The 27,672-nt window shown below is 38.0% G+C and overlaps 1 protein-coding gene across 2 annotated transcripts in view; it reads right to left on the bottom strand.

The window, feature by feature from the left end:
• STXBP5L (syntaxin binding protein 5L) overlaps window positions 1–27,672 on the bottom strand; it is a 323,261-nt gene that overhangs the window by 12,495 nt on the left and 283,094 nt on the right. For both annotated transcript variants that reach the window (XM_068974295.1, XM_068974303.1), the window contains 2 exons: window positions 11,152–11,322; window positions 8,298–8,537 (listed from right to left, as the gene is read on the bottom strand). In XM_068974295.1, coding sequence (XP_068830396.1) covers window positions 8,298–8,537; window positions 11,152–11,322 — 411 coding nt within the window. The remainder of the gene's footprint in view (window positions 1–8,297; window positions 8,538–11,151; window positions 11,323–27,672) is intronic.

Raw genomic sequence — 27,672 nt, 5'->3', positions numbered from 1 at the left:
TACTCAAGGCTCATGCATCTTTTATACAGAAAAATGGTTTATTCACCTGGATTCTCCAAGGTTGAACATCCATGCCAGATTATTACCTATGGGTGATTTTTTACCAGTCCCAGAGATTGGATACTGCAAAGGCTTAGGAGGTAACTTGGGATAGACTGACATTTGGACACTTCCAGACTCTTCCCTAAGCAGTGCCTGAGCAGCCTTTTCTTTCCTTTGTCCTTTGACATCGTGTAGAGAGTAATGGAGGAGGGCATGGAAACTCACTCCAGTATCCTTGCCTGGAAAATTCCACAGATGAGCCTGGAGGGCTACAATCCATGGGGTTGTAGAGTTGGACATGATCGAGTGACTGAGCACGCATGTAGAGAGAATAAGGAAGCTATCCCAGGCTGGCATACCTCGAGTGTACATGTACCAGAGACTTGGAAAGGGTATTATACAAATACATTCCATTTAGAAAATACTTTATAAAGTATTAAAAATTTATAAAATTCAAAGTAACATGTTTAGATGCTTTAACATCTCAGTTGTGTTTTTAAACCCACTTTTAAAACCAAGAAGCCTGTAAATGTCTGACAGGGATAAGGTAGCAGGGGCTCAGGTGCTTTAATCTGAGGGTCAAGGTATGAAAGACCAGCTCTCAACCTACTGAGAAGAAAAATATCTGCCAAGGGCAATGATGAGTGATTTAATTAGTATTCATCTAGGAGTGATCCTTCTATTCCAAAAAAAAAAAAAAAAAGCTCCCATATTTCCATTGCTGCACACCATGGAAAAACTTTCTGAAGTATATATTAACAACACCCTCAATTTAGAGAGCCTAAAATAGGTTAAAACAACACAAGAAATCTACATTTTGGAAGCCATTTTCCTTACACCTGATGCTTACAAAGCTGTCAGTATCAAAATAACTGTTTCTTAATAAGTTGCCTTGCCCAAATATCTGCCTTGTTTCCTAATTTGTGGTAAAAAATGCTTTGATTATATCCTTTTCATTAGTTTTATACAAGGTTTAAGTTTTCCCTGTGCATGTTTGTGTGTGTGCTCAGTCGTGTCTGACTCTTTGCAACCCCATGGACTGTAGTCCATGAGGCTCCTCTGTTCATGGGATTTCCCAGGCAAGAATACTGGAGTGGGTTGCCATTTCCTTCTCCAGACGATCGTCCCGACTGAGGGATCAAACCTTTGTCTCCTGTATCTCCTTCACTGGCAGGCTGATTCTTTACCATTGAGCCCCCTGGGAAGCAGAATTAAATTTATGGACCAGAATTGTGATTAACCATATTATACGTGCATGATGTTATGACTTATGATAAGTATGTATTTGGTCTTTGTCCCTGTTTCTGGTACAGTGCTCCTAAAATCCTTGAAATGGCCCGACAAGAACAATACAGGTGTCTTTCATTATGTTAATAAGGTGATTTTGGAGTCTTACCTTAGGTTGGGGGCTGGTTGCCAGTGGAACCAACCAGGTGATTACAAGGTTAACACTTTCAGCTCTACCCCCACCTCTGGGGCAGAGAGACAAGCTGGAAATTGAATTCAATCACCATTGGTTTAATTAACCACATCTGTGTAAGGAAACCATATAAAAACCCAAAGGTGGGGTGGTGGTGGTTTGAAGAGCTTCCGCGTTAAGGAGCAGGTAGCAGTGTGGGGATAGTGCCAGTCCTGGAGAAGGCATGGAAGGGGTAGCTTCATGGACCTCCTTACATTCCTTGCCCTGTGCATCTCATCCATCAGATGTTCAGCTATATCCTGTTATAAGAAACTGCTAAACAGTAAGTAAAAGTTTTTCTGAGGTTCTGTGAGTGGCTCTAGAAAACTGATTGAACTAGAGGCTGTGGAAGCCTCAGGTCTTCTTGGTCAGAAGAATAGATGACAACCTTGACTTGTCTTGTCATCTGCAGCAGGGTGGGTTACAGAGCCATTTCCCTGTGGGACCATCTCCATGTGGACAGTGTCCATATTCAGTCAAACTGTGGAATACTCAGGTGGTATCTCAGAGACTTGTTTGTGGAGAAGGCCTCCACTTATCTGGTTTCAGAAGTGTGAGCTTGGTAGTTGTGTGAAAGTAAAGGAGAAGGAGACACAAAGAAAGAACCCAGGAGGAAGAGCTGTTTTTTCATCCCAGCATGCAAAATTGCATTTGTATTAGTATCACTTGTGGCTTGTTAAACAATTTCTCAGACTCCACCCCAGACCAACTGAATTAGAAACTCTGGGAATGGAGCCAGACTGTTACAGTCTATGCTATAACCCTTCAAGTGGGTCTGACACAGATTAAAGTGATGGCTTCTGGAATAAATCTCTAGGTGCTCTGTCACTCTAAAATGCAGTGATTTAGTGCTTTAGTTCACATTTCCATATTGTTGATGAGAATTTGTTGTCCAGACAACCAAGATAAGTTAATGTGAAAGAAGTCCTTTAAAAAAGAGAAGTGGGCTTTTCTTTTTTGAGTGTTTTTTTAAATTATTATTACTGATCACATATCATTATTAGTTACAGGTCTATTCAGAGTTTCTATTTCTTCATGATTCAGTGTTGATATTTTATGTCATTAGGGGTTTATCCATTTCTTCTAGGTTATCCTACTGTATTATAAACAACTATATATCTAGATCATTCGATTTTCCCAAAGAGATATGTTCTTTTAATCTCTCCATAAAGGAAATTCCGGAAAAAGTTTGAATTCATGACCATAGCATGTGACAAAATGGTATGTGAGATTTCATTTGTTTTTGGAGAGCATTTTATTTTGCTTTTTTTAATATCTAAAAATCTTAATAGTTTCCATGTGTCTAGCTGTTAAAGACTCAGATTTCATACTTTATACTCAGCAGTTTCAAGTGACAGTACAATTTACTTAGGGAAAAACAGAATTGCTATAAACACATTCAGTATAACTAGTAATAAGAACTGTAAACAACAAATAGAGCTGGTGCAAGTGGAGAGTATGTTTGTTTTTCTGTATTAGTCTGTGATTTTACTTGTTCAGTCGAATACAATCATTACATTTGAACTAAATTTTTATTATATCTGTTTTTAATGAAGTTTGTAAGATATAATGTATGAATTTCACAAATATTTTTAAAATATATATGTCTTATATGGAAAGGCCCTAACTGAATATGGTGCATAGAAATCAGGTGATGAAATTTCTTATCAAGGTTTAGACTTGAGATTAAAAACCATATCCTTCTCATTTTAACTAATTAATTTCCAGATAAAGCCTATTAACTAGCTTCACACCATATCTTGAGAGCACATTTGTTCATTTGTACATTTGTATGAATTAATTTAATTGTTCTTCATCAGATAGCTGGATTTTAAAGGAATTAAATGCTGGCAAGTAAGTCTGACATAGGGAGTAGGCTAGGAAGTCTAGAGTAGAGGGTAAGTCTATGAGATATTTCTGTCAGCAGGCAAAGGACAAAACAAGAATATGGTAAGAAAAATAACAGTTAAAAAGGTAAGAAGATCTCTGGTATACTTTTACAGTGTTGAGAATACACATATGAAAACATATCTAAGCTTATATAATTCATAATCAAAAACTGAATTAGTAAGTTAGAGACATATCCTCAGTATACGAAAAGAGGAGAAAAGATGGAGATACATTTAGCTTGAGATTAGTAGATTTAGGTATTAATAGACGATTCACTGTCACTACCATGTCTAGGTTGCTGCTCTCCTTCTAGGTATAGCGATGGCTCCCAGGAAAACTCCTACTACCGTGATACAACTCAGCATTAATCTGACATGAAAGTGCAGGGCTGAAGAGCATATTACAAATTATATATTATATCAACAATAGAAATAAATAATGTAGAACAAACAAGATTTGAAATTTAAAATGGATGGAGCTAAAAGCTAGTCTGTAAAAAATTATTCTAATTCCTTCAAATCTTATAGCTCCCAAGAAACTTGATAACAGTTTTCCAAAATTTTGACAACAAATATAAAAGTTCCTATGACATCTAACAATGATAGATGATTGACAGGTGGCAAAGAGAAATGGGAAGAGAAGAAATAAGATGGCTGGACCAGGGAACTGGTGCTGGAAAGTAGCAGGAAATCAGATTAGAGGTAGAACAAGGCTGAGCTTTTAGAGATCACTGATTTCCAAGAAACTGCTTCTATGGATAATTGAAGGTATCAGAGAATATGGTGCATGAAAATCAGGAGATGAAGACAATACTGGAATAAAGACTGGTACAGAGGCAGAGTAAGTAAAAGGAATCATAAAAGAAATGGAAGTGATGGAGGCCAGTAAGTATTGTGGAACTATTAACAAATGAGGAGAAGAGAAAGAAGAAACAGTTCAGGGGTAAAAAGAATGAATTTATTATGGAGAATCTTCAGTTTAATCATGAGCTTGAGTTTGATATTGAAGCATGAAAATAATTTTTTTTACAAATTGGTGATAGCCACATCATGTGGCAGAATTGATCATTAGAGAATAATTTGTTAGCAGATAGCACAAAGTATTACATAGAAATGAGATAAAATTTAAAATGAGTCTCAGAATTACAGGGGTAGGAACCTGTTGGAAGTGATGAGTATGTTTTTGGCATAGATTGTGGTTAATAGTTTCATGGATGTTTACTTATCTCCAGACTCATCAAGTTGCATACAATAAACGTATATTTTTTGTATGTCAATTATACTTCAATAAAGGAGCTTTAAAGTTAGAATCTCAGCAAACTTCTCACAGAATTACTGTTGGAGAGTAAAATTCCTAGGGGCAGAAGTATGGGGGATGGAGATGGGACAGACAAGGGAGAGAGTTTGCTCGTGGCAGAATTTTCATTTACCTTCCTCTGTATTTGGAGTTTTTACAATTACTTTTTTTTTTTTTACAGTTACAAAATTTAACCACTAGTGTTTTAGAGGAAAAAAGCATACCATATCACAATCTTTGTACACAACAACAACCCCCCCCCCCCCAGAGATCTAGGAAGTCTCTTCCAGCTCCTTATCGTGGTCTTAAGGTCCTCTATTCCCCTGCCTGTTTTTCCAGCCTCAGCACCATTATAGCTCTAAGTTTTAGCCATGTCATGCTGTTTTTACCCCCTAAGTTGTTGTTTTTCTTTTTTTGGGGGGGCCTCCTTTTAAAAATCTGTTTAATTAGAGGATAATTGCTTTACAATATTGTATTGGTTTCTGCCATACATCAACATGAATTAGCCCTAGGTATAAATATTTCCCCTCCCTCCCTCCCTCTAGAGCCTCCCTCCATGGCCCACCCCATCCCACCTCTCTCGGTTGTCACAGAGCAATGGTTTGAGCTCCCTGAGTCATATGGCAAATTCCCACTGGCTATCTACTTTACATATGGTGATGTATATGTTTCCATGCTACTCTCTCAATTTGTCCCATTCTCTCCTTCCCCTACTGGGTCCACAAGTCTGTTCTCTGCGTCTCCATTGCTGCCCTGCAAATAGGTTCATCAGTACCATCTTTCTAGAGTCCATACGTATGCGTTGATGTATGATACTTGTTTTTCTCTCTCTGACTTACTTCACTCTGTATTATAGGCTCTAGTTCTTCCACCTCATTAGAACTGACTCAACTGTGCTACCTCTAGGTTTTTATGCTTTTCTGACTTTCTCTTAAATATCAGTACTGGGTTCCCTTCTAAACCTGTTCCCATTTCAGACAGAGGCTTTGTGAGAGAGGTCTTCCCCAAATCCCCCTCCCATGCTGCCACAGTATTGTTTACTTCCCTTATTGTAATTTTTTGGTTACTTTAGTTCTTCCCTGCAAATAATCAGAATAAAAATCATTCTGTGTCCTGATCACTATTGCATGCCCAGTGTCTAATTAGTATGAGCTTGGGAAACATGTTGAAAAATTGGATGAATAAATTTCAAAATGGATTGTATTTTCAGGAAATTGCCAGACTCAGAAATTTTTCTAGGCCATCTGATAAAAGGTAATTTAACAATGTTTTGACAGGAAAACCCATACAGGGCCTAAAACCATGTCACCCACTTGAGCACTGACTATGAAAGAGGGAAAGGCCTCTAATTCCACACCTTTTAAAATGGTCCCCACAATCTAGAGCACTACAGTAGGACAGAGACGAGTGGGACAGGGATGTGATGCAGAGTAGGTCCTGGGAGAAGGCGAAGACAGAGTCAGGAAGTGGGACGTGAGGGAGGAGAGGATGGGCTTTCTACTTTAAATCTGAATTGGCTTTCTGTCTTCTCTGTGGAACTCCATCCTTTTTCTTTTCATTGTCATAAATTATGCCTTCCAATTAGGCTTTTTCTCTTTCAGTGGTTAACTATAAGACAAATCTCAACCTGGACTGTTTTCTGCCTTACAGGTACTGCTTTTTTAAGTTCGTAGACTTAATTTTTTTTAGAGCAGTTGTAGGTTTTACAGAGAATTGAGTATATGGTAGAGAGAGTTCCCATATGCCCTCTTTATCCTCTCCTCTGTGATTAGCACCTTGTGCTTGTGTGGTACATTTGTTAACATGATAAAATGATGCTGATATAATAACCAAAGTCTTGAAAGAAGGCTGACATAGAAACTTGGAGAAGATAGCTTCCCATTATCTCTTTAAGGAGGTTTGCAAATATTTATGAACTAGATGCCCAAATATTAAGTTAAATCTCTACTCACTTTGTATTTTCCCATCATTTCAAGTCTAAGTCTATTTGCTAAGAATGTTGAACTTGCCTATGGTACTGATTCATTAAATTAGTTCCAGAGACTTGTTTATTTCTATGCTTGTGGCATAGAAAACCATAGAATATCTCTTACTAGAAAATTGTCTTTCACTCACAGTTGTACGCTTGAGTATACAGGGGTTTGATTTTTACCTTTAAATATTTGAGGAATACGTGCCATGTATTAGGTATCCAATCTGTATAAAAATTTATTGAGTTAAAAAATGGATTGAACTAAAACTTAAAAAAAACATTATGACCTTACTGATCTGGCTCTCTCTCAATCATTATAAGAGAATTATTCATATTTTCTTAAAATTAGCAGTACAGTAAAAGACGTTTTCTTACTGTGAAATATGTTTACAATTAAAATATAGTGGTGCTAATGAGTAAATTTTAAAATACAGTGCATTTTATGGGCTGGATCTTTTCCCCTCCTCTCCTTATCAAATTCATGCACTGAAGGCCTACCCCCCAGTTCCTCAGAATGTGATCATATTTGAGATAAAGCCTTTAAAGAGGTGATTAAGCTAAAATGAGCCTGATAGGGTGGGCCCTCATCCAAATGTCTAAGAGATTAGGAAACACCAGAGGTACCAAGCGCACAAAGAGACAGTCATGTGAGAACATGGTGAGAGTGTGGCCAACTGCAAGCCAAGGAGAGAGGCCTCAGAAGAAACCAGGCCTTCCAGCACCTTAATCTTGGTCCTCCAGAAGTGTGAGAAAATAAACTCGTGTTGTTTAGGCCACACATACACAATATATTTATCTGAATTAGCTTCACTAGTAGAGAGCTGAATATTCTTCCCACAGTAACAATCCATCTATATGAATTTAGCATATCAGTTAGCAAAGAAAACAACTCTATCTAACCTATCATACCATGTGTTCTTTTAAAATGAAATCCCTTATTCTATATATTAATAAAATTACTTTTACTTTAGGAATGTTTCTCAGATAGTTTTTTCATTTATGGAAAAGAGTAAAAGTTATTGATAAGAATAAATTTTAAGATACTCAAAGGAATAACGGAATCACATCTTTTCAAGAGGGAAGAAGTAGGAAGAGAATACAACATATACTTTAGCAGCAATACTCATAATTAGGGTCAAATTCTCTAGGTACTAGGATAAAAATGGAAGAAATTTTGAGGCATGGCTTCAAAACAAGATGAAGAGATTATCAAAGAATTTAGAAAGCCAGCTCAAGTCAGAATGCTTCTAGTTTAATCATCTGAGATCTTCAGGGATGATGTAAAACACTCATAGGCTCTGATCTGGCATGGAACATTAGATAAATGCTTCAATTCATGAAAATATTTAAACTTTTGCCTTAAAGCTTTCCTAAATGCTTTTCAGAAACTTATTCCCCAAGGCACCGTTTAGGTTGGGAATTCCACAGATTGCTACCATAGAAATGGCTGACAATTTTTGCCTTGCAGGAAGGTATACTGCAATAGTTGAGATAATATATGATTTATAAAGTTCTCAATAGTTCCTAATATCCAGAATACTTAAATCTTTGCTCCAGATAAAAACAAGTTAAATGTTTTAAAAAACATTTACATAAATTTGAAAAAGTAGCAGTGAAGGAATAAATGAAAACTCTTACCACTTGGCAGTACCATGACTGGCTCTGTAAATCTTTGTTCATCTGCTGAAGGTAGGTTTAGGGAGATGATTAACACCATTCCCAGACTAGTTCCAACAAACAAACAAGGGGAGATAGTAGAGTCATTTTTCCGAGCAAAGGACTCCATGAAGTATAGTGCTGTAATCGCTTCTTTAGAATCTTTGTCAATGCTGGAGATGCTAGAGCTTCTAGAACGATTATAGGAATTTTCTCGACTTTCTATGGAAATTTAAAAGCCAAAAATTAAGTTTTAGTGTGTTTCCAGAACAACTGAAGTCAGACTTAGTACGTGAAAACCAAAATGATGAGGGAGAAGCAGAATTTGATTCTTTGTTAACTGATCTGGAAGGCAGCTCATCCAGTTCACCAGCTTATTTTGAAGATGAAGAAAAGTCCAGAAGTGTAAATCATAAACTTAGGCAGAGCTGGGACTAGCCCTGAATCTGCAGAGCTGCCGTCCACTGTTTTGTTTTGTTTTTTCTCTACCTTACCTGACAAGTTAGTTGAAATTCTCTAATTTAGAAAAAATATGTTTAGTCTAAATAGTTAAGATTACAAGAATTTCTAGTACAGTTTTAATTATGCTTCTCTCCGTTCTCTCAATTACTGAAAGTATTCCTAATGACTTCTTGACAATTCCCATATACTGACAACATTGTGGCTACTTACCTGAAGGATCATGTATGTTCAATGGTAAAGACATTCCTTTAATTTTGCTATATTTGAAGTAATTTCAATTGTAAATATTAAACTATTTATATAACATTGAACAAATGTTATCTCCCTGAACTAGTTACAAGCTGCCTACCTTGAATCTAAATCCAGTTTTGGCTTTGCCAATGACTAAATACAGAGCTGTGCACAATGCCACCCCACTGAGAGTGTGGTAATCTTTCTGAAAGCGCTTCAGTCCAATGAAAAGGAAACAGGTGGCTTCAAGTTCTCCTGCTCATCAACTTTTACACATGGTGTACACTCCAACAAGCAGAAACTCACCACCTCAGGTAAATGATATAGGAAAGTTGTATTGTTCTTATAATCACTCCAGAGTACAAGTTCCTCATACTCTTTCTACTGCCTTCCCTCTCCTTTCCATTTTGATAGGAAATGATGACCCATTTTTATAAAAAGAAATAATAATATATAATAAAATAATATATAGTAGTTAAATATTAAAGCTCCTCAGACTAGTCTTTTTCCTATAAACCAATATAGAGTATTCCTAATTTTCCCTTCTCTATCCTTCAGCAAGTTTATAAAAATAACTTTTTAATAGAATTTAGAGCTGAGAGGGAGCACAGATATAAACTATATATTTTACAGGTTTGGAGATAAGAGATGTAGAGTTAATTTTCCCCAAATCAACATGTTAGAGTTAGAAATGTCTAAAACTCAAAATTCCCAGCTCAGTCCAGTGACTGAAACTACTAATTTGTTTACAACCTTTACACTTTGCTTACATTGTTACATTCCTAGCTAATGTTTCAAAAATTTTCCATTCATGGTTCATCAACACTCAAGGTTGCTACTCATAGATACCTGTGAAAGAGAAGATCATATGCATGCCCATGGACCAGACTTAATATGGTGGAATGTTAAAAAGCTAAAAATTCCCTTTTTAAAAAAAATTTTTGATCACGCCACTTCTATATGTGGAGTCTTAGTTCCCTGACCCGGAGTCAGATTCCACGCCCTCTGCTGTGCAAGTGCAGGGTCTTGACCATTCGACTGCCAGGGAAGTGCCTAAAAATCTTATTTTAAAAATTTGAATAATACAGATCATTACTATCAAATTTTTTGAAGAGTGGTAAGTGGTGAATTGGGCTTCCCAGGTGACGTAGTGGCAAAGAATCTGCTTGCCAATGCAGGAGATGCAAGAAACAGGGTCAGGAAGATCCCCTGGAGGAGGAAATGGCAACCCACTCCAGTATTCTGTGAAGTCAGACATGACTCAACGACTGAGCACACACACAAATGGTGAATTACTCTATAGCACAGAATTACCATAGCATATTCCTAAGATTACTTTTTTTCTATTTCTAGTCCCAAAGTTTTTTTATCAGAAAGGCAGCAGCAGAAGTTGTATGCGTGCTTAGTCGTGTCTGCCTCTGTGTGACCGCATGGACTCTAGCCCACCAGGCTCCTCTGTCCATGGGATTTTCCTGGCAAGAATACTGGAGTGGACCCCCATATTCTCCAGGGGATCTTCCTGGTCCAGGAATCTAACCTGCGTCTCCTGCATTGGCAGGTGGATTCTTTACCACTGAGCCACCTGCAGCAGTTACAGGATTCCTCTTTTTTTTTTTTTTAATCTTTCTTAATCTAGGCCTTCTGACTCATGTACTTTATACTCCCTGCCCCCAACACTAAAAATAAGCAAATAATCCTCTTTTTAAAACATAAGAAGATTGCAAACTAGAATTTAATGTCTTGCCTTTTTCTTGGTCACATTCTCTTAATAGTTGGGGAAACAAAGGTTACAAGACAATAAATAACTGTCTACAGAGAGAGATACCAAAAGGCTTACCGTTGAGATGGAAAGAAAGTAGGAGTATACAGAACAGATTAATACATAGGTCTCACTTTGTACGGAGGAGATGGACACCTACCCATAAACAGAAGCATTCTGGTTTTAGAGATGACAGAGGTGTAGTGAGGAATGGATCTGGATTCATGGCTACAGCCTGACCAGGTTCTCAGTTGCTCATTGTCTAGAGTTGACCAGCTTTTCATATCTTTTACATGTGACCACCATCCCTTATCCCCCAGCTCCTAATTCGCGTGGAATGTCAAATTTCAGTTGTATCCATAAAAATGTGTATGTTTAACCTACCTTCTGTTGTAACTGGCAAAGAAATCTCCATGCAAGCAGCTGACTGTGCTTTTCGAAATGGTGGTCTTCCAGGACCCCAGCGATTTATTTTTGAAACATCAGCACTGGAAAGTCGTTTGCCAGAACTGCAGCTCTGAGAAGTGGGACTTGTGCAGTGTCCATTTACATGGTCTGTACCAAGAGGAAGAAGGCAACATAAATATAATTAAATCTTAATATAAAGGAATAAGTGTGTAGATTAATAAATGGAGGGAGAATTCCTTGTTTTAAAACCATTTAAAGATGACTAAGTCCTTGTTTTAGTATTTAGTCATAATTTCAATAGCTAGCCAAATTTTTCATAAGATAATTATTAAATATATTCATCTTTAAAATCTGACTAACATAGTTAAAATTTATATTTTCATTATGTATTCTGCCATTTAATGGCAGTACAAAATAGGTTGTAGTACTAGACTTCCTTTTGCATAATGTAAATATACACCTATATATATATATATAAGTTTTGGAAGAACTTCAAGTGCTTAGGCTTTAAAATATAGAACGGAAGCATTTTACTGCAAAGTTGAGAATGGTACATAAGAATATTGACTCTACAAGCCAGACTGCCTGGGCTCAAATCCCAGTTCTACCACCTACTAGTTGTATACATTTTTGCAGACTTCACAGTTTAGTTTCCTCTTGATTGGGACTATTACTGTCTAACTCATGGAGCTTTTGTGATAACATTATATGCCAGAAACTTCCTGGTATATGGTAAACTGAACAAAGATGAATTATTACTGTCACTTCTGTTTTGACATTATTACTGCCATTTTGAACTCCATCTGTTCCACTAAAGTTGCTCAAGTCTAACACCAAATAGTACTGTTTATTTGAGAGCCTGTGAATTTATCTCTGTCTAATTTAAAAATTTGGAACAATTGCACTAAAATAGTCTTAATGCTAACACATAGTATTTGAAACATCATCTCATAGATCAACAATATTCAGAATACACTTTATTTATTTTTTTAATTTTTATTTTTACTACATTTTACTTTACAATACTGTATTGGTTTTGCCATACATTGACATGAATCCACCACAGGTGTACATGAGTTCCCAATCCTGAACCCCCCTCCCACCCCATATCATCTCTCTGGATCATCCCCGTGCACCAGCCTCATATGTGCTTCTTTGGTTATTCAAAGGACAGAGTTAAACAGAAGAATTATGTTTAATGTTCATATTGGACATGGGAACTGGCACTCAGTATCCACTCCATTACAGCTTTTTTGTATTGAGGAATTTGAAAACTTAAAATACACATTCTCTGAATCCCCTTGTAGTTAGTGCAAAGATGAGAATTTGGTTTCACCATTTAAATGCACTAGTGTGTTTTACTATTTTTTTTTAATGAGTTAACATTTATTAAATACTTCAGTACCAGGCACTTTATACACATTACTGATTTAATCTTCACAACAACTATGCAAGGTAGGTGCTCTATCCTGATTTTGCAGATGAGGAAAATGAAGGTCAAAAAATGTTCAGAAAATTGTCTAATATTACATAAGCAGTACTTATGGAGTCAGGATTCTAATCCAGATTTTTCTCAGTTAGTGTCTGTACGCTTAAAAACTAGGCCACTGGGTCAGCTAATATATTTGGTAAGGATTAGCAATTTTGATGAGGTATTTAGGAGGGTTTTGGAGTAGCTTATGTAATGTCCATTGAGCTCCTAGTCTCTTGGGACCAGCTGTCTTCCATGTTAACAGATTTCTCAGACAGAAAGGCATAAATATCACATGATAAGTTAGCTATGGGGAAGCAGAAGTCAAGAGTTCTGCCTCTCCTTCACTATTAAATCTAGACTTATAAATAGGAAAAACACTGAGGGCAACAGCCGGTACCAACAAAGACACAGAGTAAGTTAGAAAATGGCAATTACTTTAGGGATACAAACTGCAAATATAAGCCATGCTGATCTGGGCATATCAGTTAGGATATACCCAGGTGTGAAAGCTTGTTTTAGGGCTTATTTGGAGTAATTTGGGATGAGTTACAACCCTCTTCACACTCACTTATGTAGGTTCAAGAATACATGGCAGAACTCTGAAAATAGTAAAATTTGTTCACCTAGCCAAGACTCTTTGGACTTGCTAAGTGAAAGTGCCTGCCTATCTATTACCATCTTTTGGTGGCTGTTTTTTGTGAACATTGTTTCATTTGAGCTTATAATAGGGTAGTATCAATTATTAGATTACTCAACATGATGGTCTTTTTTTTCCCTACCCCCTGTATGACCCAATTTTCCCCATCTTGTGGTTGACTCATGAGGTCTGGCTGACATTACCATATCTGGGCAGCTCAGAGTCTTTGGCCATATTCTTCTGTCTTCAATAGGGCTGATTTTAACTTAAAGGATTTTTTGTTGTTGCTTAAATTGTTTAATATAATAAAGTTAACTTGCTTAATATTTTTTTCTTAATACAGTAAATATTCAACACAGATATGAATACTATAAAACACTTATGAAGAAATTTGGTTATAGCCCTGACACAGTCATTCTGAAAATTTATATTAAAGAAATGATACTAAATACAAAAACTTCTATTGATAAAATTATTCACTGTAGTTTAAGTAAGAGATAAAAATTGGAAGCCAGCTATCCTTTACAATTCAGCATAAACGTATAAGTATATTGTGCTGTGTATCACATGCTGCTGCTGCTAAGTCATGTCAGTTGTGTCCGACTCTGTGTGACCACATAGACGGCAGCCCACCAGGCTCCCCCGTCCCTGGGATTCTCCAGGCAAGAACACTGGAGTGGGTTGCCATTTCCTTCTCCAAAGCATGAATGTGGAAAGTGAAAGTGAAGTTGCTCAGTTGTGTCCGACTCTTCGCGACCCCGTGGACTGCAGCCTACCAGGCTCCTCCCATGGGATTTTCCAGGCAAGAGTACTGGAGTGGGGTGCCATTGCCTTCTCCAGTGTATCACATAATAGAATATTATAGTCTTTAAAAATGTTTCTGAAATGCTTGTTGAATCTTATATCATGTGTTTCAGTTAGCTCTTTGCATACAGACCACTCCAAATGTTAATAAATGTAAACTAAAAATCATTTTGGGCTTCCTCGATGGCTCAGCAGTAAAAAATCCACCTGCAATGCAGGAGCTGCAGGTTCAATCCCTGGTTTGAGAAGATCCCCTGAGAAGGGCATGGCAAACCACTCCAACCCATCTGCCAATGTAGGAGACATAAGAGACGTGGGTTTCATCCCTGGGTCAGGAAGATCCCCTGGAGAAGGGCATGGCAAACCACTCCAGTATTCTTGCCTGGAGAATCCCATGGACAGAGGAGCCTGGGAGGCTACAGTCCATACTGTTGCAAAGAGTATATGGCTGAAGCGACTTAGCATGTACCACAATCATTTTATTATACTTACAGATTGTGACAGCAAGGAGTTAAACTAAGGCAAGGTAGGGATATTATTTCCATGATGTCTGGGGCATTAGTTAGGAATACTTGAATGACTGAGGGCTTGGAATCTTTAGCGGGCTTCTTTACTCACATGCCTGGGTTAGAATGACTCAAAGGTTGAACTCAGTTGGGACTGTCGGTGGTGACTTTGTTAGGAGGCTTGGGCTTCCTCATGGCATGGTGGCCTTTTTTACATAGTGCATGGTGGGTTAGGGCCTCAAAAAGTTTGACAAGTGGTTTTGAAATGGAAGCAATCTTTATGCTGCTTTGGTGTTACTGCAATGGAGATTTTGCTTTATTTTTGAAAGCAACATTCCAGCGTCCAGTTGCAAGCTTTTTGTATGTCAAGAGGCAGTTGTAGTCGAACCCTGATCTTATAAAAGTGTGGTATTCAGTTCAACAGTTGATTGGTAGTAGTCTTCTGATTCTAACAGTAGCAAAGTTGTCTGCTTCCTTGATGTATCTGTTGATGGCCTTATTCAGAAAGTCATACGTGTAGGCCAACCTTAGGGTTGTCTCCAATCTTTCAGTGACTTGATAAACACCTAGTTTCTTGTATTAAATCACTTTCTGCATAATATCACTAGAATGGTTTTTGTTTCCCAGTTGCTTTCTGATTACAATAATGTTTTAGCTCACCTATAGTGCTCTATGCCATTTAGAGAAAATTCAACATTTTAAAAACTTCAACCTTAGAGCAATAAGCAGATTAAAACAAATGGGAAACTGTACAAAAAGCTTTTCAAGTCTAAAAAAAGAAATTACAAGTTTTCTTTAAATTAGCTGATTCTCTTGTATCTCTAAATCAAGATTTGATTTAGTGTATATATTGTATAAAGTACAACAATGACTTACTGTTTCCAGTTTAAATTATTTTTAACATAGTCCTTGACAAAGCTTTATAGGAGTATGTAAATGAAGATTTAATTTTATAATTGGTACACTAGTCTAGTTAAACATTTTACTATACCATACAATTCCTAGAAAATGAAAATTAGTATTATGCTTATGCCACAGGGTTGATTCTATGTGAAATAAATGTTGAACATAAGACTAAATCAAAATAAGCATTGGATTTTAAAACTCATGAAAATAAATGTAAAAAGACTTGAGCTTGGAATCTTTAGGAGTCTTTTTAAATGTAAAAAGACTCTGGCTTTTTACATAATATTGGCTATATAAAATACAGCTAATATCAAACAGTTGGTTAAAATATTTGAAAACTCACTTAACTTTGCCTTTGCTTACTTTTATATTAATAGTTAAGAGGAAACTCTTCTTTCACTCCCTCCCTTCTTACTCATTAGTAAGTAATGAGTTGGTTGGAGGACAAGCTGGTTCATTGACTTAATGTTGTTTGCTTGATTAATTTTAAGTAGGAAAATAATTTATTAAAGTATATTAGGCAGTTCACAATCTCAGGGAGAACCTGTGAGTTATACTCAGGTTTGCAGCCAAAAACAATACCCAGCCGTACTGGAATTAGTTCCTTTTTAGATGATGCTGATGATGCAGGGGCCTATATACTAGGAGCTGTGCTACTGCTGACCTGACATAGTAGGGCATATCTACTATTATACTCACTAAAACTGAGTATAGTTTTTACCTTTATTTCAGTTTTTGAGTATCAGATAAGGAAATATCATCTTTCTCTTTGTGCTGACACTTTTGAGGTTTTTAAGCTCTTGAGCACTTTTCTGAAGAACTTTAAGCTGAAGACTCAAAGTGACTAAATCACAGACCTCCCTTGAAGTTAGTTTGATTTTTATTCCCAGTTTTAATCTGGCTCTTCTATAGCAAAGTTTTCATGACTGATTTTTTACATGTTTATATACTCATTCATGTTTACTCTCTGCAATCCAAAGTTTCAAAAAGGTTCATCTTTATTAATAATTTCCCTTTTGTTTTTTCAAGTTTAGTTTCTATTGCATTCATTTAAGTGAAGGTTTAAAAACTATTTGGGACCAAATTTCCAGTCTCTGAGAAAATTATCTCTTAATGACAATACTGCCTTAGGCTTTGTCACTTTTTAACCTGGAATAGCAAGTACTTTTAAATTTTTTAGCTTTAGTATAATTGCCATACAAAATTGTAAGAGATTTAAAGTGTACATTGTGTAGATCTGGTATACATATACATTAGGGAAAATTCTCATAATCTATTTAACACACCCATCTCCTCACACATTTATTTTTGGTGAGAATACAAGTTCTATCCTATTAGAAGGGTTCTATTAGCAAATTTCAATTATATATTACAGTGTTATAAAAATACTCATCCTATTTACATTAGATCCTCTGACCTTATCTTACAGCTGAGAGTCTTTACCCTTTTATACACCTCTCCTATTATTCCCACTCACCAATCCCTGGCAACCACTATTCAACTGTCTGTTCTGAAGCTGACGTTTCTTTTTTTGTAGAGTCAACATAAAAGTGATGCCATGCAGTATTTGCTTCTTCTCTCTAGCTTATTTCACGTCACATCATGTCTACCACATGGTCCACCATTTTTCTGGCAAATACCACACTTTCAACCTTTCTCGTGGCTGAATAACATTCCTCTGAGTGAGTGTATCTGCTTTATCAATTCCTGTGTTGATGGACACTTAGCTTGTTTGCTTATCTTAGCTATTGTGACTAATGCTGAAGTAAACATCAGAATGCAGGTATGCCTTAATAGACTGTTTTCATTTACATTGGATATATACCTAGAAGGAGAATTGCTGGATCATATGGTAGTTCTAATTTTTTGAGGAACTGCCAAATTGTTTCCATAGTGGCTGCACTAATTTGTGTACCAAGAGTGCACAAGGTTTTGTGTTTTTCCTCTACATCTTCAGAAAAAAGATACTTATCTCATATTCTTGATAATAGGTTCAGTTCAGTCACTCAGTCATGTTCAACTCTTTGTGGCCCATGGACTGCAGAACGCCAGGCATCCCTGTCCATCAGCAACTCGCAGATCTTGCTCAAACTCATGTTCATCAAGTCGATGATGCCATCCAACCGTCTCATCCTCTGTCATCCTCATCTCCTCCCACCTTCAGTCTTTCCCAGCATCAGAGTCTTTCCCAACGAGTCAGTTCTTTGCATCAGGTGGCCAAAGTATTGGAGCTTCAGCTTCAGTATCAGCCCTTCCAATGAATATTCAGGACTGATTTCATTTGGGATTAACTGGTTTGATCTTGCTGTGCAAAGGACTCTCAAGACTCTTCTCCAACACCACAGTTCAAAAGCATCAATTCTTCAGTGCTCAGCTTTCATTATGGTCCAACTCTCACATCCATACATGACTACTGGAAAAACCATAGCTTTGACTAGACAGACCTTTGTCAGTAAAGTAGTATCTCTGCTTTTTAATACACTGTCCAGGGTGTCATAGCTTTTCTCCCAAGGAGCAAGCAACTTTTAGTTTCATGGCTGCAGTCACCATCTGCAGTGATTTTGGAGCCCAGAAAAATAGTCTCTCACTGTTTGAATTGTTTCCCTATCTATTTGCTATGAAGTGATGGGACTGGATGCCATGATCTTAGTTTTCTGAATGTTTGGTTTTAAGCCAGCTCTTTTGCTCTCCTCTTTTGCTTTTATCAAGAGGCTCTTTAGTTCTTCACTTTCTGCCATAAGGGTGGTGTCATCTGCATATCTGAGGTTATTGATAATTCTCCCAGCAATCTTGATTCCAGCTTGTGCTTCATCCAGCCGGGCACTTTGCATGATATGCTCTGTATAGAAGTTAAATAAGCAGGGTGACAGTATACAGCCTTGACGTACTCCTTTTCCTATTTGGAACCAGTCTGTTGTTCCATGTCCAGTTCTAACTTGTTTCCTAACCTGCATACAGATTTCTCAGGAGGCAGGTCAGATGGTCTGGTATTGCCATCTCTTGAAGAATTTTCCACAGTTTGTTGTGATCCACACAGTCAAGGGCTTTAGTGTAGTCAATGAAGCAGAAGTAGATGTTTTTCTGGAATTCTCTTGCTTTTTCTATGATCCAGTGGATGCTGGCAATTTGATCTTCAGTTCCTCTGCCTTTTCTAAATCCAACTTGAACATCCGGAAGTTCTCAGTTCACATGCAGTTGACACCTAGCTTGGAGAATTTTGAACATTACTTTGCTAGCGTGTGAGATGAGTGCAACTGTGAGGTAGTTTGAGCATTCTTTGGCATTGCCTTTCTTTGGGATTGGAATGAAAACTGACCTTTTCCAGTCCTGTGGCCACTGCTGAGTTTTCCAAATTTATTGGCATATTGAGTGCAGCACTTTCACAGCATCATCTTTTAAGATTGGAAATAGCTCAACTGGAATTCCATCACCTCCACTAGCTTTGTTTGTAGTGTTATTTCCTAAGGCCCACCCACTTGACTTTGTACTCGAGGATGTCCAGCTCTAGGTGAGTGATCATACCATCATGGTTATGTGGGTCATTAAGACCTTTTTTGTATAGTTCTTCTGTGTATTCTTGCCACTTCTTAATCTCTTATGCTTCTGTTACGTCCATACCACTTCTGTCCTTTGTTGTGCCCATCTTTGGATGAAATGTTCCTTTGGTATTTCAGATTTTCTTGATGAGATCTCTAGTCTTTCCCATTCTATTGTTTTCCTCTGTTTCTCTGCATTGATCCCTGAGGAAGGCTTTCTTGTCTCTCCTTGCTATTCTTTGGGACTCTGCATTCAAAAGGGGAAAAAATCTTTCCATTTCTCTTTTGCCTTTTGTTTCTCTTCTTTTCTCAGGTATTTGTCAATTGACAATAGCTGTTCTTATCACAGTGTGGTGTGTTAGTTTCAAGCGTGCAGCAGAGTGGTACATGTATGTGTATATATACATATGTTTTTCAGATTCTTCTCCCTTATGTTGTTGTTGTTCACTCACTATGTTGTGTCCGACTCTTTGCAACCCCGTGGACCCCAGCATGCCAAGCCTCCCTGTACCTCATGATCTCCCAGTGTTTGCCCAAGTTCATATCTATTGAATCAGTGATGCTATCCAACCATCTCTTCCTCTGCCACCGTCTTCTCCTTTTGCTGTCAATCTTTTCCAGCATTAGGGTCTTTTCCAGTGAGTCAACTCTTTGCATCAGGTGGCTAAATTATTGGAGCTTCAGCCCCTCCAATGAGTATTCAGGGTTGATGTCCATTCGGATTGACTGGTTTGATCTCCTAGCTGTCCAAGGGACTCTCAAGCATCTTCTCCAGCACCACAATTCAGAAACATCAGTTTTTCAGTGCTCACCCTTCTTTGTTGTTATAGGTTATTACAAATATTGAGTGCAGTTCCCTGTGGTATACAGTAGGTCCTTTGTGGTTATCTATTTTATATATAGTGGTATATATCTGTTAATTTCCAATTTATTCGTCCCTCTTTTCCCCCTTTGGTAACCATAAGTTTGTATTCTGTGGGTCTGTTTCTGTTTTGAAAATAAGTTCATTTGTATCTTTTCTTTTTAACATTCTACACAGAAGTGGTATCACATGATGTTTCTCTTTGTCTGGCTTACTTTGCTTAGTATCATAATCTCTAGGTCCACATATTGCTGCAAATGGCATGACAGCTATTCTAAAATGTTTAGGATGATATCTCATTATGGTTTTGATTTGCATTTCTCTAATGATTAGTGCTGTTAAGCACCTTTTCATGAACTTGTTAGCCATTTCCATGTCATCTTTGGAAAAGTGTCTATTTGGTTCCTCTGCCCATTTTTAAAATCAGATTGTTTGATTTTTGTTGTTGAGTTCTATGACCTCTACATATTTTGATTATTAATCCCTTAGAAGATGCATGATTTACAGATATTCTCTCCCATCCTGAAGGTTTCTGTTTCATTTGTTGATGGTTTCACTTGTACAGAAGCTTTTTTTAGTTAGTAGTTTAGTTTTGGTTTTGTTGCCTTTACTTTAGGTATCAGATCCCCCAAAAAAATATTGCTAGGACTGATGTCAACAAGCATATTGCTTATGTTTTATTCTAGAAGTTTTAAGGTTTCAGGTCTTATGTTCAAGTCTTTAATCCATTTTGAGTTGCTTTTCTGTATGGTGTAAGATAGAAGTTAAGTTATATTCTTTAACTGTCCAGTTTTCCTAGCACCATTTATTGAAAAGAATACTTTCCCTATTGTATATTTTAGGCTTCTTTTTCATAAATCAGTTGGCCATATGTGCATGAGTTCATTTCTGGGTTCTCTTTTCTGCTTCATTGATATGTTTGTTTTTGTGCCAATACCATATTGTTTTGACTGCTATAGCTTTATTATAAAGCTCTGAAACCAGGAAGTGTGATGCCTCTAGCTTTGTTCTTCCTTCCCAAGACTGCTCTGACTATAGAGGAGTCTTCTGAAGTTCCATACAAACTTCAGAATTTTGTGTTCTATTTCTGTGAAAAATACCATTGGAATTTCCATAGGTGGTTATATTAAATCTGTATTGGACATTTCAAAATATTAATTCTTTCAATCCATTGGCAGGGAATATCTTTTCATTTTTTGTCTTATTCAATTTCTTTCATATTTTATTTTCAGTGTGCAGACCTTTTACCTCCTTGGTAAAATCTATTCCTGAATACTTAATTCTTTTAAGTGCAATTACAGATAGAACTGTGTTCTCAATTTCTCTAATCTTTGTTGTATAGAAACGCAATTGACTTTTACATATTGATTTTATACTTGAAATTTTGCTAAATTTGTTGATTAGTTTTAATGGTTTTTGGTAGAGTGTGGTTTTCTATAAAGATGTCATCTGCAAATAGAGAACGTTTTCCTTCTTCCTTTTTTGGATGCCCTCTAGGTGTTTTTCTTGGAATTGCTCTTGCTAGAACTTCCAGTACTATATTCAGTGAAAGTAGTGAGAATGGGCATCCTGATCTTGGAGGAAAATCTTTTCACTTCTAAGCATTATGTTAGTTGTGACCTTCTCAGTATATGGTCTTCATTATGTTTAGGCACATTCCCTCTAGGCTCTGTTGTTAATTTTTATTAAAAAGAGATACTGAGTTTTGTCAGATGATTTTCCTGCATCTATTAAGATTATATGTTTTTTTTCTTCATTTTGTTAATATGCTCTATGACATTAATTTGCAGATGTCAAACCATCCTTTTATCCCTGGAATAAATTATATTTGATCATAAGATCCTCTTAAAGTACTGTTGAATTTAGTTTGATAGTATTTTGTTGCAGATTTTGTATCTATATTAGCCAGCGATATTGGCCTATTGTTTTCTTCTCTTGTAGTGTCCTTTCTGGTTTTGGTAATGGTAGTATTGCTCTTGTAAAATGGGTTTGAAAGTGTTCACTTCTCTTCTGTGCCGCCTGCCAAGGCATGAGACATAGATGTGTGTTTGATCCCTGGGTCAGAAGATCCCCTGGAGAAGGAAATGGCAACCCACTCGTGTATTCCTGCCTGGAGAACTCCATGGACAGAGAAGCCCGGTGGGTTAGAGTCCATAGTGTTGCAAAGGGTCGGACATGACTGAGGTGACTGAGCGTGAGCATGAAACTACTGTCCTGTCCTAAGAGTTCATTAGTACTTTTTCTGCTCCATCTAGCCTACTATTGAATGCCTCTATTAAATTATTCTGTGAAGGTATTGTATTCTTCAGGTCTGTGATTTCTGTTTGAAAGCGAAAGTGTTAGTTGCTCAGTCGTGTCCTACTCCTTGGGGCTCCATGGACTGTAGCCTGCCAGGCTCCTCTGTCCATGGAATTCTTGAGGCAAGAATACTGGAGTGGATAGCCGTTCTCTTCTCCAGGGGAACTTTTCCACTCAGGGATTAAACTTGGATCTCCTGCATTACAGGTGGATTCTTCACCATCTGAGCTACTTTCATATATTTTCTATCTCTTTGTTTAAATTCTCACTTTGTTCGGTGTGTTGTTCTCTTATTTTGAACACTTTATCAGGTTGTGTCACTTATCTCTGTTTCACTATGGTCTATTTCTGGAGTTTTATCTTCTTGTTGCAGTTATGTTCCCGTTTCTTTATTTTCCTACACTCTCTGTGTCAGTTTCTACACAATAGACAAAATAGTCATCTCCCCCAAGCTTGATGGAGTAGCCTTTTATAGGAGATGAACCTTATTATTCAGCCTAGCGTGAGCTCTTGGTGGTCTTTCAATTCCTTGTGATTGTCTGAGCTCCTTTTTTGTTCTTAGTGGCTCCCAGCATTTGAGAGTATGCCAAGACCTGTTTGGGCTTCCCTTGTGACTCAGCTGGTAAAGAATCTGCCTGCTACGTGGGAGACCTGGGTTCGATCCCTTGGTTGGGAAGATCCCCTGGAGAAGAGAACGGGTACTCATTCTGGCCTGGAGAATTCCATGGACTGGATAGTCCATGGGCTCACATAGAGTCAGACAAGCCTGAGTGACTTTCACTTTCGCAAGACCCGTTTCCAAGTGGGTGTTATCTCATTCATCCAATATTTAGGCGTTAATAAGCTAGTTCTAGATAGTTCTAGATATTAACAGGTGGCAAGAATACACAGAAGAACTGTACAAAAAAGATCTTTATGACCTGGATAATCACTCATCTAGAGCCAGACATCCTGGAATGTGAAGTCAAGTGGGCCTTAGAAAGCATCACTACACACAAAGCTAGTGGAGATGATGGAATTCCAGTGGAGCTCTTTCAAATCCTGAAAGATGATGCTGTGAAAGTGCTGCACTCAATATGCCAATAAATTTGGAAAACTCAGCAGTGGCCCCAGGACTGGAAAAGGTCAGTTTTCATTTCCAATCCCAAAGAAAGGCAATGCCAAAGAATGCTCAAAACTACCGCACATTTGCACTCATCTCACACGCTAGTAAAGTAATGCACAAAATTCTCCAAGCCAGGCTTCAGTAATACCTGAACCGTGAACTTCCTGATGTTCAAGCTGGTTTTAGAAAAGGCAGAGGAACCAGAGATCAAATTGCCAGCATCCGCTGGATCATGGAAAAAGCAAGAGAGTTCCAGAAAAACATCGATTTCTGCTTTGTTGACTATGCCAAAGCCTTTGACTGTATGGATCACAATAAACTGGAAAATTCTGAAAGAGATGGGAATACCAGACCACCTAACCTGCCTCTTGAGAAATCTGTATGCAGGTCAGAAAGCAACAGTTAGAACTGGACATGGAACAACAGACTGGTTCCAAATAGGAAAAGGAGTACGTCAAGGCTGTATATTGTCACCCTGCTTATTTAACTTCTATGCAGAGTACATCATGAGAAATGCTGGACTGGAAGAAACACAAGCTGGAATCAAGATTGCCGGGAGAAATATCAATAACCTCAGATATGCAGATGACACCACCCTTAAGGCAGAAAGTGAAGAGGAGCTAAAAAGCCTCTTGATGAAAGTGAAAGAGGAGAGTGAACAAGTTGGCTTAAAGCTCAACATTCAGAAAACGAAGATCATGGCATCTGGTCCCATCACTTCATGGGAAATAGATGGGGAAACAGTGGAAACAGTGTCAGACTTTATTTTGGGGGGCTCCAAAATCACTGCAGGTGGTGACTGCAGCCATGAAATTAAAAGACGCTTACTCCTTGGAAGAAAAGTTATGACCAACCTAGATAGTATATTCAAAAGCAGAGACATTACTTTTCCAACAAAGGTCCACCTAGTCAAGGCTATGGGTTTTCCTGTGGTCATGTATGGATGTGCGAGTTGGACTGTGAAGAAGGCTGAGTGCCGAAGAATTGATGCTTTTGAACTGTGGTGTTGGAGAAGACTCTTGAGAGTCCCTTGGACTGCAAGGAGATCCAACCAGTCCATTCTGAAGATCAACCCTGGGATTTCTTTGGAAGGAATGATGCTAAAGCTGAAACTCCATTACTTTGTCCACCTCATGCAAAGAGTTGACTCATTGGAAAAGACTTTGATGCTGGGAGGGATCGGAGGCAGGAGGAGAAGGGGATGACAAAGGATGAGATGGCTGGATGGCATCACTGACTCGATGGACATGAGTCTGAGTGAACTCCGGGAGTTGGTGATGGACAGGGAGGCCTGGCATGCTGCGATTCATGGGGTCACAAAGAGTCAGACACGACTGAGCAACTGAACTGAAGCTAGTTCTGGACTTCTTCCAGAGGAAACTGCTTCATTTAGAGCTACAGATTTGGTGTATCAAGGAGGAGTTGAGTTCAGAAGTCTTCTATGTTGTCATCTTGGACCATTACTGTAAATAACAAAAAAATTATGACATTAAAATGCCAATATATCCTGATTGATCCTGAAGGAGCAAAGTGACACCTTACTTTGCACCATTTAAGTAAGTATTCACTTCAATCCGCATATTAAGAGTGGGAAGGCGGGGGTGGAAACGTGTAGGCTGAGAAACAAGAAAGTTAGTCTAAACAGTCTCCAAAGAGATGAAATCTTGAGTTGCTAAATTATTCATTGCTTAACAAAATGTTTTTATTCCTGAAATTTGGAAAACTGATGTCAAAGATATAATAATCATGTGGGTAAATTATCCCCCACTCCTAGTATGAACAAATTACCTAAACTTTCAAAAAGCTTATGGGTTTTTTGTTTCTTTGAAATATCTGTTGTAATTTACATTCAGTGAGTCAGTTCTTCATATTCTGTACTCCTTGTAAAACACTTACAAATCAATACATGTGGTCGCAATGGGTTGGACATGACTGAGTGACTAAACAGGGGCTTCCCTGGTGGTTTAGCAGGGAGGAACCCACCTGTCAATGCAGGAGACTTAAGCGACCTGGGTTTAATCCCTGGGTTGGGGAGGATCCCCTGGAGTAGGAAAGGACAACCCACTCCAGTATTCTTGCTTAGAGAATCTCATGGACAGAGGAGCCTGCCAGGCTACAGTCCATGGGATTGCAGAGTCAGACACAACTGAGCAACTAAACAGCAATGCTTCTGTGTCTGAATATTCCTTTTACAATGCGCTGTACATACAATAAATGTTTTCTAAGTCATGTGAAAACTTACAATGAATAATTTGAATCTATTCCTTTTGAGGGGGAAATCTCCTAATATACTAAGTTAAAATTATTTGGTTTAAAAATTGAGTTTTATTATTGTAGCAGTTCAGTTAAGTCGCTCAGTCGTGTCTGACTCTTTGCAACCCCATGAACTGAAGCACGGCAGGATTCCCTGTCCATCACCAACTCCTGGAGCTTATTCAAACTCGTGTCCATCAAGTTGGTGATGCCATGCAACTATCTCATCCTCTGTTGTCCCCTTCTCCTCCTGCCTTCAATCTTTCCCAGCATGAGGGTCTTTTCCAGTGAATCAGTTCTTTGCATCAGGTGGCCAAATATTGGAGCTTCAGGTTCAGCATCAGTCCTTCCAATGAATATTCATGACTGATTTCCTTTAGGATGAACTGGCTGAATCTCCTTGCAGTCCAAGGGACTCTCAAGAGTCTTCTCCAATACCACAGTTCAAAAGTATCAGTTCTTTGGTGCTCAGCTTTCTTTATGGTCCAATTCTCACATCTATACATGACTACTGGAAAAACCATAGCTTTCACTAGACAGACCTTTGCTGGCAAAGTAATGTCTCTGCTTTTTAATATGCTGTCTAGGTCAAGGCTGTATATTGTCACTGTGCTTATTTAATTTATATGCAGAGTATATCATGTGAAATTCCAGGCTGGATGAAGCACAAGCTGGAATCAAGATTGCTGGGAGAAATATCAATAACCTCAGATATGCAGATGACATCACCCTTATGGCAGAAAGCAAAGAACTAAAGAGCTTCTTGATGAAAGTGAAAGAGGAGAGTGAAACATTTGGCTTAAAACTCAACATTCAAAAAACTAAGATCGTGGCATCTGGTCCCATCATTTCATGGCAATAGATGGGGAAACAGTGTAAACAGTGAGAAACTTTATTTTGGGGAGCTCCAAAATACTACAGATGGTGACTGCAGCCATGAAATTAAGACTCTCGCTCCTTGGAAGAAAAGCTATGACCAACCTAGACAGCATATTATTATTGTATATACTATGGATATTATGCTCTAACAGTGTTCTGTAGATACTATAGCTTCTACCTCCAATTTACTGTTTGAAAACAACTTTTAATTTTAAAATTTTAGCTTAATTCTCTCAGTTTAACCTCCCATTTATTTATTGACTATTCCAAAGCCTTTGTGTGGATCACAATAAACTGTGGACAATTCTGAAGGAGATGGGAATACCAGACCACCTAACCTGCCTCTTGAGAAATCTGTATGCAGGTCAGAAAGCAACAGTTTGAACTGGACATGGAACAGCTGACTGGTTCCAAATAGGAAAAGGAGTACATCAAGGCTGTATATTGTCACCCTGCTTATTTAACTTATATGCAGAGTACATCATGAGAAACGTTGGACTGGAAGAAACAAGCTGTAATCAAGATTGCCGGGAGAAATATCAATAACCTCAGATATGCAGATGACACCACCCTTTGGCAGAAAGTGAAGAGGAGCTAAAAAGCCTCTTGATGAAAGTGAAAGAGGAGAGCGAAAAAATTGGCTTAAAGCTCAACGTTCAGAAAACGAAGATCATGGCATCTGGTCCCATCACTTCATGGGAAATAGATGGGGAAACAGTGGAAACAGTGTCAGACTTTATTTTTTTGGGCTCCAAAATCACTGCAGATGGTGACTGCAGCCATGAAATTAAAAGACACTTACTCCTTGGAAGAAAAGTTATGACCAACCTAGAAAGTATATTCAAAAGCAGAGACATTACTTTTCCAACAAAGGTCCATCTAGTCAAGGCTATGGTTTTTCCAGTGGTCATGTATGGATGTGAGAGTTGGACTGTGAAGAAGGCTGAGCGCCGAAGAATTGATGCTTTTGAACTGTGGTGTTGGAGAAGACTCTTGAGAGTCCCTTGGACTGCAAGGAGATCCAACCAGTCCATTCTGAAGGAGATCAACCCTGGGATTTCTTTGGAAGGAATGATGCTAAAGCTGAAGCTCCAGTACTTTGGCCACCTCATGTGAAGAGTTGACTCATTGGAAAAGACTCTGATGCTGGGAGGAATTGGGGGCAGGAGGAGAAGGGGACGACCGAGGATGAGATGGCTGGATGGCATCACGGACTCGATGGACGTGAGTCTGAGTG

This window comes from Capricornis sumatraensis, chromosome 1 (assembly GCF_032405125.1).
Source record: "Capricornis sumatraensis isolate serow.1 chromosome 1, serow.2, whole genome shotgun sequence".
In the NCBI taxonomy this organism is placed as follows: domain Eukaryota; kingdom Metazoa; phylum Chordata; class Mammalia; order Artiodactyla; family Bovidae; genus Capricornis; species Capricornis sumatraensis.
This window is presented reverse-complemented; position numbering and strand designations above follow the sequence as displayed.